Below are 15,962 nucleotides of genomic sequence, written 5' to 3' on the forward strand. Positions count from 1 at the left end.
ATCTTTGTTCTGGGCATAGTTTCCCGCCGAATGACACTGACTTTAGTGACATTGAGTCGGCTCTCAAAAGACAATAAAGATTGTATACACCAGATGACTACATCGAAGTAATGCATTCTTGCAAAAAAAAAGACCTTTAGTAGTCACATAAATGAACGCCCAAGATTTTTTGGGTGTAATGAATTTTGAGAAAAAATCACCAACAGAAAAATTACAGAAGATAAAGAGAAAATTAACTGGTTAAGGATCAGGTCAATCAAGATAAATAAACAGTAGCCCTTTTCAATAATGATACAGCAACATGATTTTTCTCAACCCTATCAAAAAATCTTCTCGAGGTAGACCTTGCAACGAAGAAATCTTTAGCGACTTAATAGCTCTGTGGCCCAACGGTAAGCCTATTGCTGAAGCAAAATTGCAAAATTTAAAGGAGATGATGCATCTTATTCCTACAGATGCATTGCCTTTTTATCAAAATTTGCAAGGTGCCAATATAACTGAGGATGTTGAGGGTTATAATATTAATGTAGAAGATTTGGATTTTGAAGTGGATTATGTAGAATAGGTTTATAATATTAAATTAATAATAATAACTATTATTATTGATATTATTTGGCTTTTTCGTAAATAAATATTATTCTTGGAGTATTATTTTTCTTTTATTTCGCAACTTACTGGTATTAATTACCCACTTTGCAAAACGCAAAAACCTACCAACCCACAAAAAGTCAGCGATTTTTATCTTTTTTATTTTTAAAATATCAGAACTTATATAGAATACCAAAAAACATACTTAAAATTAAAATAAAGTTTCAAAGTAGTTTTGAACATCCTATAGATTTTTTAAACTCATAAAATCTTTAGAGTTGTTTATCTCAGTTCTCAGTTTGTCACGATTGAGGGTTGGGAGCTTTCTGCATAACGCCGTCCAATTAGTCAAGAAAAGCTAAAGATATAAAAGCGACATAAAAAATTATTTTTAGTTCAACATATTTGCTCTAAAATGTTTAATTATAGCACTAGGGGAAAAAGTAAGGCTAGTTCTTAAAATCTCTTTATTTAAATATTGCCTAATTATTATTTTCTAATTTCTTATTCTAATAAAACATAGAATATATTTTTAAGAAAAATGTTATAAGAATGTCATTGATGGATTATTAGTTTATCTGAAATATTTCCTGAATTAAGAAGTAGTTCTTTTTGTTAATACCTGGCTCTAAATTATAAAAAAGTATGCTTGTAAGTTATAAGTTGTAATATTATTTATTAGATATGATACCAAGAGTAAAAACACGAAACAAAACGCAATTTAAAGGTTATGCACTTTTCACAGGGACAGAGGACATTTATCCACTATTTTTGGTCAATATTTGTAATTTCCAGCTAAGTTGAAAACGGGAGAGGTATAATTAAATTTTTATTAAAGTTGTTAATGACATGTTCTTGAACGTGATCGAATTAAGAATCTGAAACTAAGAGTAAGTAACCCTATAGTCAGTATTTCTTTAATAAATATGATCAATGGCTGATTTTTGTTTAGTTCCAATTTTGTATAATTTGTCAAATATTAACTTATTTTATGTTAATTATTTATTACACAGCTACAGAGATATAAACTCAAAACCTACCTACACCTGATAAATCGGAAAATGAAAAATGTAAATCTGAATTTAATCGAAGGATAAACAAAAGGAAAACAAACAAAAAGAAAATTTAACCTAGCTTGTGTATTTCTTACAGAAAAAAAACATCCTAATCAAGTAAAATTCAAATTTCTTTTAAAAAGGCGACATATTTAAATGTTTATTTTTAAAATATATCCTAGGGAAAAATTCTCTGAAAATTATCTTTAAAAATCTTTGCTTGCCCATGATTATTGTCTAATGGTTTTAGTATTATTTTTAATTTAGAATACCTGTGTATACACGTATCTAAATATTTTATTTACTTTACTTATTTACCGCCAATAATTGAAAATAAAAGGACAATTAATTAAAAAAAATACAATTTTTATTACTGTTAAAAATGTGTATTTACTAAAAATGATTTTTTAAGCTTTAAAATCTAACAAAGGATTTTAATTTTCTATTAATAAAAAATAATTTTCTATTTTCTGAATAGACGATATGACAATAATACCAAAAGATATCATTTATAAGGGGTACCCCTATTTACCTGTTATATGTTTATACTACAAACCTCATTACTATAGGTTATGCAAGCATTTATGTCAGTATTGAAGTTTGGTTTAATGCTTCCGATATCCAGTTGTTTTTTGGTATGGATCTACAATTCTTGGTTGCACATTGTTTGAATTGGCAACTTAGCAAACAAAGCTCTGAGCTAATGATATTAAAGTTTTGTTCAATACACTTTAGCTTCTCATCCACAAGCTGTGCCTTATAGGCTATAAGTTTTTCAAATATAGCTTCTGCTTCAGTAAGAGCTATACTGTACGCATCTTGTATACATAAGTTAATTTTAACTATATTTAAAATATCGTTATTCAGCAAACAATCACTTTTCTTTCCCATTAATGACCTTGACAAATTTTTCGCCTCAAAAAGAAGATCCTCTATAACAGTCGGCATGTATTTGCATGATTTTAAACTATACATATCCAGATTTTGACTTAAAGATTTCAGCCCTATAATACAATGCTTTATTGATTTGTTAGCAGACAGTGCTTCATTACTCATTTGGTTGACAATAGTTTTGGTTATGTTTACTTGGGCGTCTATTCTAAGAGCCAAATGGCTTATTAATTCGTCCAAATTCATAAGTTGAGTACTAACATACTCTCGAGTTGATGTTATATTTGCCTCTATTTTTAGGCGAAGTCTTGTGAGGCATAACTTACTATTGGCCAGATTTATAGTTAATCCATCACATAACTAAAATAAAAAAATAGGATTAATAACACAAATTTATTGGAAGTTTGCCAAATTAAAAAAAACACAATTCACAACTACATTTTTGCAATATAATAAATTGGGTTATAGTCAAGAGTCAAATAGGCTTTTGATGTAACAATTATGGTAAATGTCACTGAAGGTAATAATAAGTAAAAACAATATAATAAAAAAAATATATACGTCTACTACCATTTATACGTCTATTTTTATAGCATCCTTAAAGTTTTGTAAATATAATTTTTACGCCGATGACACACAATTAATATACTAGTTTAAGCGGGAGGATGCTGTAGAGGCAAATTTTAGACTAAACATAGATCTTAAAACTCTTAACACACTATCGGAAGATCATTTATTAAAATTAAATCCACAAAAGTCAGTGGCTTTACTTTTCTGCAGTGAAAGACTTCGAGAAATAATTTATAATAAATTAAGACTCACTATTGGGCAGTGTAATATCTCTTTTAAAAACTCTTTAAGGAACCTAGGTTTAATAATTGATAATAAACTTAAATTTAATGAACATATAACTTCATGTGTTAAAAAATCTTACTCAGCCCTGAAATCCTTTTTCCCCACCGACATTCTTTAGAAAGGGAAACAAAAATAGAATTGTGTGAAGCACTTGTGTTGTCACATTTTAATTTTGCTGACAGCGTTTATGGGACCTATTTGGACAGAACTCAGGCTAAAAGAGTGCAGAAAGTATAAAACTCTTATATACGATTTATATGAGGCATTAGACGAAGGCAGCGTGTATCACATAAGCTCAGGGAACTTAATTGGCTTTCTATGTACAATAGAAGAATATTGCATTCGGCTTGCTTTTTTTTTAACATTGTTAAATATAAATGTCCTATTTATCTTAATAAGAAAGTAGTATACCGTACGGATATCCATAATCTTAATATACGAAGAAAACATATTTTTACAATCCCAAGACATAATAAAGAGTCTTTCAAAAAGGGATTTTCATATAACATAGCCTCCACCCTTAATAAATTCAAAATTAATACATTTAATTTTTCTGTTGTGTATTTAAAAAATAACCAGGCAGCAACTCCTTTAGCAAATTTAGATTTTTATCATTGAGTTTAGCAGATCTAGGGTAGATGTAGATAATAATATTATTATTCGTCCACATTGTTAGTTTGGTTTAATATAGGTCTTTTTGCCTACTTTATATATAATTGGGTTACTGGCAAAAATTGAGGAATTATTGTGAAGGTTATTTGAGTGCTATAATGAAAAATGTATAACAATTCATGGGCTTTAACAGCCCCTTCCTTGGGAGGGATGCTGAATAAAAAGCCTTTAGTTCCAGCATTATATGTATGTAAATATTATAAACTACGTAAATGTTATGGAACAATAAAATTATTTATATTATTTATTATTATTATTATTATATAAAAGACAAAGATATAAAAATATTAATATGAATTAATAAAAAAACAAAATATTAAAATTTATGATAGGATTTAAGAATTAGACAAGATAATAATGTAATAGCAAATAGCATACATAAAATATATTATTATAAAAAATCTTATATACCGTAAGTTTTGTATAAAAAATTAATTTTTCTATACAGGGTGATTTTCAACCTATGCGCATAAACTTGGGAAATGGTAGATGAAGATCAATAATAAGTAATAATGAGAAAAAAAATGTAGTAAAATATTTTTGGTTTCTGAAATAAAGTTAAACAAATGTCAACAGAACGTGTATCAGACGAACTTATTTTGTTTATTAATAAATGAGAATAAACAAGTCATAATGTTTGGAATTTTTTGTTTGGAATCTTTAGCAGTACTTAGTTTGTTGGTGGCTGTGATCGTTTTCGATCGTTATTTTCACACGAACAAAATAAAAGCGTCAAATATAATGGCGCACATTTTTATAAATGAAGAACTTGTCGACATGGTTTTGGTTTACGCAGAAACGCATCAGAATGCAGTGGCAGCAGCTCATCTGGATGCTCAAAGATTTCCCCAAAGATATCACCCGAGACGTGGGGCTTTCTTACGTGTTATTCAGCGGGGTAGAGATACTGGCAATTTGCGGACGCGGCCTGGACAAGATGGAGGAGCTATTAGACGGCAAATTTTACAAGTTGGCAAATTTTAAGGCACGAGTTGCTGTACCCGTTTCATGTGCAGAGGGTACAAGCTCTATTTCCAAGAGATTTGCCGCTTCGAGTACACTTTTATGAGTAGTTTTTACATCACCAGCAGTTAAGCCCAAACTTTACTATGAACATTTTAGTTACGGATGAGGCAAATTTTACGCGCAATGAAATTTTTAACTTTTATAACACTCATTACTGGGCTTTGGAAAATCCGCTTATTACACGGAGAACACACTTTCAACGACGTTTTTCTGTAAATGTATGGGCTGGAATTCTGAATGGGATGCTCATTGGACCTTTTATTCTGGAAAATCGTTTGTATGGTGCTCGGTATTTAGCGTTTTTGCGCAACAATTTACCGAGCTTGAAAATGTGAATCTCAACGTTAGGCAGAACATGTGGTTTCTTCATGATGGTGCTTTACCACATTTTTCACGACCAGACAACATTTAGATCGTGTGTTTCCCGGACGATAAATAGGCCGTGATGGTCCAGTCACCCATAGCTCGCTTGACCTTAATCCATTAGACTTTTATTTGTGGGGTCATATGAAAACAATGGTGTATGGAAACGAAGTTGATACTGAGCAAGAGCTACGACATCGCATAAACGCTGCCAGTGACGCAATTCGCCTACAGCCTGGTTTGGCCCGTGCATGTACGTCTTTACGGATTCGTTCACGGACACGCTCAAGTCTGTATCGATAATAATGGAAACAACTTCGAACAGTTGCTTTAAATTAGTTTAAATTAAACACGTTAAAAAATACACGTTTTTTATTTAAAAAAATTTGGATATCTCCAAAACTAAAAGTATTTTACTACATTTTTTTTTCATTATTACTCATTATTACTCATCAGCTATCATTTCCCAAGTTTATGCGCATAGGTTGAAAATCGCCCTGTATAAGTGGAAGTAGAAATAGGTAGGCCTAAATTCTTTATGACACACTTTTACCCAGAAATTTCTCTGCCGTAATTTTATAATATATGTGAGAAAGACTAGCATTATATACACAATGTTTTATAAGTTCGCATGTTGTTTTTAAGATGACATAGAACTTAAACAATTTTATATTGTTGGTAGTTTTTAAGATTTTTTTGTAAATAAAATAAAATCAAATGTTTATTTAAATATTACGCAAATAGTATTTGTGCAAGTAAATTTAAATAAAACTCTAAACATTTTAAAAATATTCATTTATTGATAATGAATATCGTATTTTATATCAACATTTTTTAATTAGATGACAGTAAATAAAAAATTAATCATACTTTATTTTTCAAGAGAATAAAAGGTATATTTTAGTAGAAAAGTAATATTTACATTTAAAAAAAATATCATTGAACTCAATAATATACGAATGTGAAATCATTAATAAAGAATTTGACACAATAATAATTAGAACCACCTTAAATTTAAAATAAAGGCAGTGTAAGTTCAAAAATTAGACTCTAATACTTTACCAATGTCTTTTCACTTTTACTTCAAAAACCAATATAATTTAACTTTCGTTATTAGGGTCTTGTAATTTTGTAAGATGACTTTATATTTATACTTTGATTTTAACCTTCAGTAAATTCTTTGTAAGATTATCTAATGCTAAGGTTGTAGATTTTGAATTACGGAAATCGAATTGAGCATTGAAAAATAAACTGTTGCTTTCAAAATTAATATATTGTTGATGTGTTAGTATGGACTCAAAATTTGTTGTAATTATGGAAGAAGAGAAGGTCCATATATTTAATGTTTAGTCTTAAAAGTAGAATTTAGAGAAATCAAATCAATATATGCTTTATTGTCATAAAAGTAAATTCGTTAAAAAAAGCTGTAAAAAAGAAAAACATATACACAAACATGTAAAAAGGTTATTTAGCATGCTATGGTCCATCATCCTAAAGGCATTCTGCTTCCATGAATATGGTTTACCTATACCGGTAACAACCTCCAACAACATCCCCATTCTTCAGAAATACTCCTCCAAGACTCTGAACCAAAACATACAAAGCTAATGTAATGTCAAGAGTATCAATATGTATAACACAAACAGGTATTATTCACTCCCGAAATATACAATTTTATTAAATGTAAAATTGTAAAAAAAAATGAATCACAGAAATAAATTAGGCGAAATGATATGGTGTAAAAAATATAAACAATATACCTAAAGTCCTGCAAGGAAAAGGTAAAAATGACTAAAATCTATCCGACAAAAATTCAGTTATTTCATAATAGCCATTTGCAACTAAGAGTTTTTTAACACGTTTTCTAAAAAGTTTCCAGCTACCTATACCTTTCAAATCTGCAGGAAGATGATTAAAGAGTTTTTTACCATCAAATATAAAAGTTCTTTTGATCACTGAACTTGTAGGCATAGGCAAGAGCACATCATTAGCTCGTCGACTGCTATATTCATGCCTATTAGTTGTGTTCACATTTCTAACTTTCTTATGGACGAGACAAACAGATTCCAATATAAATAAGGCAGGAAGGGTTAGGATTTTATGAGTGATAAATAGCTGTTTGCAAGACTCTCTCATACTCACATTACATACACGTCGGATCGCTCTCTTTTGCAAAACAAAAACACTTTTAAATAAGTAATGTGTGCATGCACCCCAGAAACGCAAACCATACCTTAAATGGGACTCAATTAAAGAAAAATAAACACAAATAAATCTACACAATTGCGTGATATGGCTCTCAAATTTTAGTTTATTATCAATAAATAAGCCTTAAAATTTATTTTCGTCTAAGTTGTTTAGAATGTGATTCTCCAAACATACATTATTTAAATTGCATTTAAAATTCATAACACTAGTTTTTCAAATATTTAAACACAGTTTGTTGGAATCACACCATTTATTGATTTCAACAATATCTCTGTTAACTGTGGTATTTAGATTTATCGCACTCGTGTCATACCATAAAATTGTTGAATCATCCGCAAACTGAATGAATTTACCTAAGATCCTAAGATTGGCCATATCATTAATATAAATGAGGAATAGAAGTGGCCCAAGAATTGAACCCTGAGGAACACCATGAGTCACAAGCTGCTCCCTTGAAAGGGCACCATCCACAGAAACACTCTGCATTCTAGTATGCAGATAAGACCCAAACCACTGAAGAGCCAGACAGTATTTCGTGACTAACACAGTCAAATGCTTTGGTCAAGTCACAAAACACTGCTGCAGCAATATCACCACTGTTCAAGCTCAAAAATAAGGACTCAAAGAATGAAAATATTGCATCTGATGTTTCTTGGCATTTTGAAACCCAAATTGCTCCGATCTTATAATTTGATTTTCAGCTAAATTTGATATAAGTCGCTTTTTAACCAATTTCTCGATGATTTTTGAGATGGTGGAAAGCAATGCTATTGGAGTGTAAGAAGAGGGTGATTCTGAAGCTCCCCCCTTAAACAAAGGCATAATTCTGGCTACTTTAAGACAATTGGGAAATTGGCCATTATTGAAAGAATGATTAATTACAGATACAAGTACCTCCAGTGCCGAAGTTGTTCAGCCTTCAGGTTCAATATTTACCTTTACAATAATGCCCCGTTTACCTCTTATTTCATTTACTCTCTTCCAAGCCTCCCCCTGAATATTATTTGAATTACCTAAGCGACTTTTAAAGTATTTTTGTTTTGCAGTCTTAATTATTAGTCTGTACAGTGCTCTATATTTGTTAAAATAGTTAATAAAAGCAATCTTATTTATATAAAATTTCCGAATATAGTGCAGTGATCTAAGATTTTTAGCAGAAACCTTAAGACCCTTGGTAATCCAATCCAATCTACCCAGTTTCAAGAAGCTACTATAGTTTTTTTTGCTATAATTCTGCCCCTTCTCTTTCCCCTCATTTGACTCTTGTGACCTATGCAAAAATCACATGCAATATCCTCATGGTCCGGGAGCCCTGAATTTATAACATTACAATTAAAATCATTTGCATCTATGTTGGTGCACACATAGTCAATTTGAGTGGTAGAGTTGGAAGTTATTCTAGTTGGATTATTAACTACAACATTTAAACTATAAGACCTTAAAAGGTAAGTCAATTGGTTTGTAAAATTATTAGACAGATTTGACCAGTCAATATTAAAATCTGCGCACAAAATTACTTTCGAAAAAACATTTAAACCAGACAATTTAAGTTTTAGTTTAAATAAAAAGTCACCTATAGCGGCAGCAGGAGCTCTATATAAACATATAACATACAGATCAATAGAGCTACTATATATAATTGACAATTCAAATACCCTGTCATCAGCTAAATAATCAAACTTACTTACTTTTACAAAACTAATTTTCTTAACCAATTCAGTATGCAAAAACATTAATGACCCTCTATGCAACATATTTGAACGACAGTACTTATCAATAACAACATAATTCTCTAAATTTACAAGTTCATCAGGTTTTATCCACATAATAAAACAAAACCTGGATGTTTAAGCCCTTCCAAGAATATCAGAAGTTCATCCATTTTTTTTCTTATAGATTGGATATTAAGATGTACCAAAGAATATCTAGTTAGGGAGTACTTTTGTTCAAAAGAATAAAAATAATTATTCTTTTCTATGTTATTTATTTTAATTTTCTTATTTCTTGAATATTTATATTATTTATAATAGGGGGAATTTCAATGTTTATTCGAACATCTGTAGTTAAAAGCACATTCAATACATTTACAAAATCAGATACTTCCTGCAAGTTATTTGTTGTCTTTACGTGAATTATAGTTTTGTTTATTTTATGGCTTAAGGATTCCTGATTTACTAAATTAGACAACAAACGAGAGACAATATAATTTTTTAACTTTTTACCTAAACTATCGCAAATATTAGTAAATACTAACAAAGATTCACTGATAAAGCATGAGTTGAGACTATATGTAGCAAATATGAATCCCCTTGTAGTATTTAGGATTATAATATTAAAGTCAAAGCTATCTCTACTTCTGCTACTTTTCAGAGTTTTAATTTTATCTCTTACAATATTAAAAGTTGTTTGTTGGTTGAAGAGTGCATCAGAAGAGCACTAAAAACCTAATAAACCTTTTCTTTAGACAACGCTAAAATATTTATTTACAAAAAAAATATTTACCCCAACATAAACTGCTACTATAGCATGGCACTTGGCAGTCCTACAAAACTTTAGTCCAAAGATTTAGTCCTTTAATCATAAATACTTTTAAATCAGCCTTGACTAAGCTGGCACTAGCTTAGCCAAATTTGTTGTTTTTTAAAATCCAAAAATTTTTTTAAGATACTTTTGTGCCACACTTGTAATTTATTTTCGTAAAAAAATATTCATATTAATAAAAATTTTATCTTTAAAATTTTAGATTATCATAGTGAAAAATTAAATTAATTAAAGAGATATAGAGTCAAGTAACTTTATTTTAAATTCTTCATCTTTCAGACTCTAGTTATACAAAAATCTTCTTACTTCATAATTTTTAAGCAGATAATTTACTGTTAGCAAAATTTCAGATTATCAAGTCTTAGACCATAAGAGTAAGCAAACGCCAGTAAGCAAGTAGCAAATTGTGTTTATTTTTAGAACGATAATTATGCATTTTATAATGGATAGAAAGTCGAACTGTCGTTCTTTATACTGCAAAGAGACATTAAGCATACGACTTCTAATTAGCACAGCATATGAGAACTCTGCATAAAAAGTTACAAATTTTTTTAGCACTTGCTACGATACACTGTCTGTCAAACGGAAAAAAAGATCGATATATGGGATACTTGATTATTTAAGCCCTTAAAATCTCTTAGAGTATAAACCATTTTTTTAGTCTCACTATTGGTCAATATCAGATAAATAAAAATCAATTATTTATCAGATTTTTCATCTAAAATACCAATGTAAGAAGGTCATACATATGCCTCAAGTCTACTCTTATTAACAAATTTTGGAGGGTCATTAGCAAAACGTGTGTAATAATGAAGATATTTTTTGCAGAAACGTCTTTTTTCCACAAAACAATCCAATCTTATTAAAAGAATTTTGCATTTTGATTTCTTTATCTTTATAGGACTCAATAATTATAATATAATTCAAGTTCTTGATGGTTTTTTAATTACCCAAACTAAGTGTTGAGCCGACGATGATAAGAAATCTAAATCGAAATGCATAACTACAAAGTATGTTATTTATATTAGGCTCTATTAGGAATAAATAATCAATGCCGTAAAAAAAATACTGGACCAAGAATTGAATTTTGAGGTACACTAGTTTATGTTCTCTACTTTGATGGCACTACATCCATGCGCCAGAGTATGCAATATCTGGTTTAGTAGCTGCATGTTGGTTTAGTATTTTAAAATATCTTAATATAGTTCTCGTTTAAGTCATAAACCCTAACTTTCCCAAAAGGAGTCGATCCAGTAGAATGCCTTATACCCAGTGTCTAATTTTTTGTTTTGCTAAATTCATACTTATTTTCATCGAATAAGTTATCTTCATCAAATTACAGTGAAATCTCATTCTACAAAACCTTTGAGGCAACAAAAAGAAGAAAAATTGAACTTTTTTTCTAGAATATAGAAACAACTTTTAACCATAAATAAAGTATTTCTAATAGCCTTATATTTCCATATCCGACAACTTCGAGTTCATAGTGAAAAATTAAAAGTATTTACTTTTGTTTTATTTTGAAAACAGATGCTACCGAAATCAGAATAGACTACCTAATTAAATAAAAATGTCTTCTTTTTGATGTTTCTATCAGAATTATTAAAACCTAGCCATAAAAGAGTTTGTCAGCACGTTTTTCTCTTGGCCCAGTAATAAGCTTAGCCGATCCTGTATACAGTAATCGCCAAAGGTTCCGAATAAATTCGATAAAAATTAGAGACATGATTTTTTGAGAAAACACTCATACCCGTCGATTTTTATTTTAAGTTGCGCATTATTTCACATACATTTTTGTATACAGGGTGGAACAAAAAAAAGATATGACGTCATCGGTCATTTTTTAAAATGGAATGCTATATTTTTTATTGCATTTATTAAATATAGGCCAAATTCCAAGCAAGTTCAAAAATTAATAGTTTTTATCAGAATAAATTATGGGTAATTTAATGCAAACCCAGCGAATTGAAATTTTGATAATGCTAGGGTACGGGGATCAAGTGCGCACGCAAAAAGAAGTAAGTGAACTGTTTAATGCCAGATACCCATACCATCCTATTTATCAGTCAACAGTTAGTAGAATAGAGCACAAATTCATAACTTCAGGTCATGTTAGGGATTTGCCAAGATCAGGTCGTCCAAAAATGTCTGAAGAAACAAAATTAAACGTTCTGCCCTCCGTCGAAGAAAATCCAAAGAATGCAACTTCACAAATTTCAGTTGAGAATAATATAGCCGGAACGTCAGTAAGACGCATCTTAAAAGCAAATGAATACCACCTTTAAAAAATTAGACTACTACACGAATTAAATGAGGACGATCCTGATCGAAGAAACCAATTTTGCGAGCAAATGATGAACATTTGCAATAATAACCATCAGTTTGTATTACAAGTTTTGTTTTCGGATGAATCAACTTCTTGTTTAAACGGTGACGTAAATCGGCAAAATTGTCGGTACTGGTCAGTGTCAAATCCACACTGGGCAACTGAGGTTCATACACAGTACCGTAAATCTATTAATGTTTGGGCTGGTATCGTGGAAAATAAAGTAATAGGGCCATACTTCTTCGAAGAAAACTTAACAGGACAACGCTATTTGAATTTTCTTGAAGAAGATCTTATCCCTGCTTTGGCCTATACCCAATCGAACAAGACCCTGCTCTCCCGACAGATAATTTGTGGTCTCAGTAAGACAGCGCACCGCCACATTTCTTTCGAGATGTCTGTAATTACTTGGATACCGTGTTGCCAGGAAGATGGGCCAATAGAGTGGCCGGCCAGGTCACCAGACCTAAATCCCTGCGACTATTTTCTATGCGGGTACCTGAAAAGTAAAGCTTATATTGAGAAGCCAAACAACGTAGAAGATTTGAAAAATAGAATTAGATATGAAATTAGACGTGCTTCACCCAAAATAATTTATAGTGTTTTACATGAGTTTGTAAATCGTCTTGCTTTCTGAAAAGTAAATAGGGATCAGTTTAAACACTTGATAGATTAATAAGAGTTTTCACAGTTTATAACATTTTATCCTCCATTTTAATTTGTAAATAGACGTATTTACTTGCTTTCTTGTTGGTTAAATGTAAATATTTCTAAAACAGTTAAGTTTTGAGATAAGTGTGTTATACGAAACTTGCTTGGAATTTCGCCTATATTTCATAAATGCAATAAGAAATATAGCATTCCATTTAAAAAAATGACCGATGACGTCATATCTTTTTTTTTGTTCCACCCTGTATACAAAAATTTATGTGAAATAATGCGGAACTTTAGGCGGTCACTGTATATCTTAGCGCTATATAAAAATAGCTGATAGTAATAACAGTAGTATATGGTTATAAAATATCGAATAATACATGTTTTGAAGTAATTAATAAAAAATTATCTTGAATATGCTCCATAAAACACCCTAGTTAAAAAGGATGTACTTTGCAACATTACTGAATATAAAGTTTTTGTCTTATTTATAGATGTAGATGCGGCTAGTGAAATATGCCCATGTTATTTCAAGATGCCCTATATTCACAATTACTAAATTATAATTTGTTTTAAAACTTTAAGTTTGTACTGAATAGTAACAATCGAAAATAGAATTTTGTTTTTTGTTAACAAATAAGGTTAGCTAAATAAATCACTTATTTCCTTTGTCTTCTACATTTAAATGAAAATATTTGCAAAGGTGTTACCTAATTTTATTAGGATTTTTACGATAATAATATTTAAACGATATTTACATAGTTTATAATATATGCATCATAATTCAAGATAAACTTTAATTCTCATATTTTGTCTAACATCTATTTATAGTTCAAATTTCTTTCTTAATAACAAGTATATTAATTATAGACATGGTGTCATCTATCTATAAGTAAACCATAATATTGTTTGTGCTTGGACCGTTTAAAAAAGAAAAATTCGTACTTACCGAAATAAGTGCCAAACACACCAAAATCTGCTTAACTACCATTTCTATAAAATACGCTAATAGCACTTAACGAAATTTAAGTTGAAATAAACATATTTATGGTGAAATAAATATGTATATCAGAAGGTTGCACCTATTTTGCTCACTTATAAAACAAACACTGTCAGAATGATTCGTGAGACGTCACACAAAATCAGTGAATATTAAACAAAAAGTTATAAAGATGCTCACGATGTATCAGGATTTAATTATTTATTTAGGATTCACTATGTTAATTCGGAATTTCTGTTTGAGAAATGCTTTTGTGATTTTAAGCTAATAAAAAGTTTTTATATGATATTAAACAAAACAAAATTATTTATTAAAAAAAAAAAACGAATTAGGTCTAAAAACAATCAAGAAAAAGTAATCAGGGCGGGCTATTCCATGTCTCTTTTTTCTACATCTTAGATATCCGAAAAACAAATATGAGAAATGTCAGGTTGATAGAAGGTTGAAAAATTACTTTCAATTAGATCGTCTTGGGAGGTACAAATTAGATGCTACGCCTAATTCTTTTTATTTCTATTTCGAATGTTTCTAATTAAATGTATAATTTAAAAGTCATCAGATATGTACTTAAGAGATTTTTTTTAATTGACGGACTAACCAAATGGAGTTCAATTAATGCGACATTTAAAATTGTTTGAGTTAAGTAATAATATTCCTTATACGAGATTAAGACAAAAACGTTTTTTAAGAGAGACTTGAATGACATAATGTAGTGTCAGGTTTGAAAAAACAGGTCGTACACCGTAGGGACGAAATAAGATAACGTTTTGTATGCCAGTGTAATTTTTAATTAAAGTCCGCTAAGTGCTTTCAATCTGTTAGAGCATCTTCAGAGATGCTTTGTCAACGAGTACACAGAAAAATAAACCACATAAAGAAGAATGCAAAATATATGAACTGTGCGAAGGTTTAAAACAACGAAAAACTGGCATACCTATTTAAAAACAAATAAAAAAATACAGAAAATATAAATATAAAAAATTTAGAAATAAACTTCAAAAAAAGTCAATTTTTTACAGTTTTTATTGTGTTTAAATATGTTTGCTAGGTTTCCGTTTTTCTGCGTTCTATTTGAAAAGGCGACTCTAAAAATGGTCTAACAGCGTTGTGTCATTAAAGTAAGTTTTGTTACCAAAAATTGTTTTTTTCTAAAAACTTTATTATATTACTTGTCGATATACATTTTTTCACTTGCAGAAATCATCACTTATTTCGGTTTAATTTATTCTGTTGGTTATCCGTTCGCCACGTGAAATGATTATCCTCAATTAGCCCAAAAAACCCACCCAATCCGTCATTTGCAATGTCGCATTTATGCACAGAAATGTTTACTTTAGTAGTTATTAGTTCAACAATACCGTCGTATAAATTGACATTAAAATTCTCCTCGAGTCCATAAACTAAAATAGTATTTGCATTTGTGGCCATATTTTGTTTTTTGTTTGTTTTGTTATAACAGGAATGTTTGCTGGCAAATGTCTTTTAAATTTTCAAAGACTGATTTATTGAACGTTAAAAACTTCTGCGTCAATTGACCTATTGCTCTAGTTGTTGGAGTTCCAATTATTGTTTATTGTTTCCTGTCTTAGATGTTGTCATTTCAGTAGGATTTGTTTTAAGATTCTTCTTAAAGCTGTCAAGTTCGACCTTAAACTGCGCCGCCGTTTGTTTAATACTTTGATTAGGTTTTATTATTTCGGGATTCTGGCTATTCTGAGTATTCGAAGAATTAACTTTTGGTCTTCCCATGATTAGTAGATACTATAATAACACTTTAAACTTA

At 30.0% G+C, this 15,962-nt stretch overlaps 1 protein-coding gene across 1 annotated transcript; it reads right to left on the bottom strand.

Annotated features, from left to right (window-relative positions):
* Positions 1 to 1,992: 1,992 nt before the first annotated feature.
* Positions 1,993 to 14,307, bottom strand: LOC126735175 (uncharacterized). The gene is made up of 2 exons (XM_050439124.1): positions 14,129 to 14,307; positions 1,993 to 2,894 (listed from the first exon to the last, which is right to left on the bottom strand). Exons 1-2 carry the CDS (start codon positions 14,168 to 14,170, stop codon positions 2,226 to 2,228), a joined length of 711 nt encoding a protein of 236 aa, XP_050295081.1. The 5' UTR covers positions 14,171 to 14,307; the 3' UTR covers positions 1,993 to 2,225.
* Between the last annotated feature and the right edge of the window lie 1,655 nt (positions 14,308 to 15,962).

This window comes from Anthonomus grandis, chromosome 4 (assembly GCF_022605725.1).
Source record: "Anthonomus grandis grandis chromosome 4, icAntGran1.3, whole genome shotgun sequence".
Lineage (NCBI taxonomy): Eukaryota > Metazoa > Arthropoda > Insecta > Coleoptera > Curculionidae > Anthonomus > Anthonomus grandis.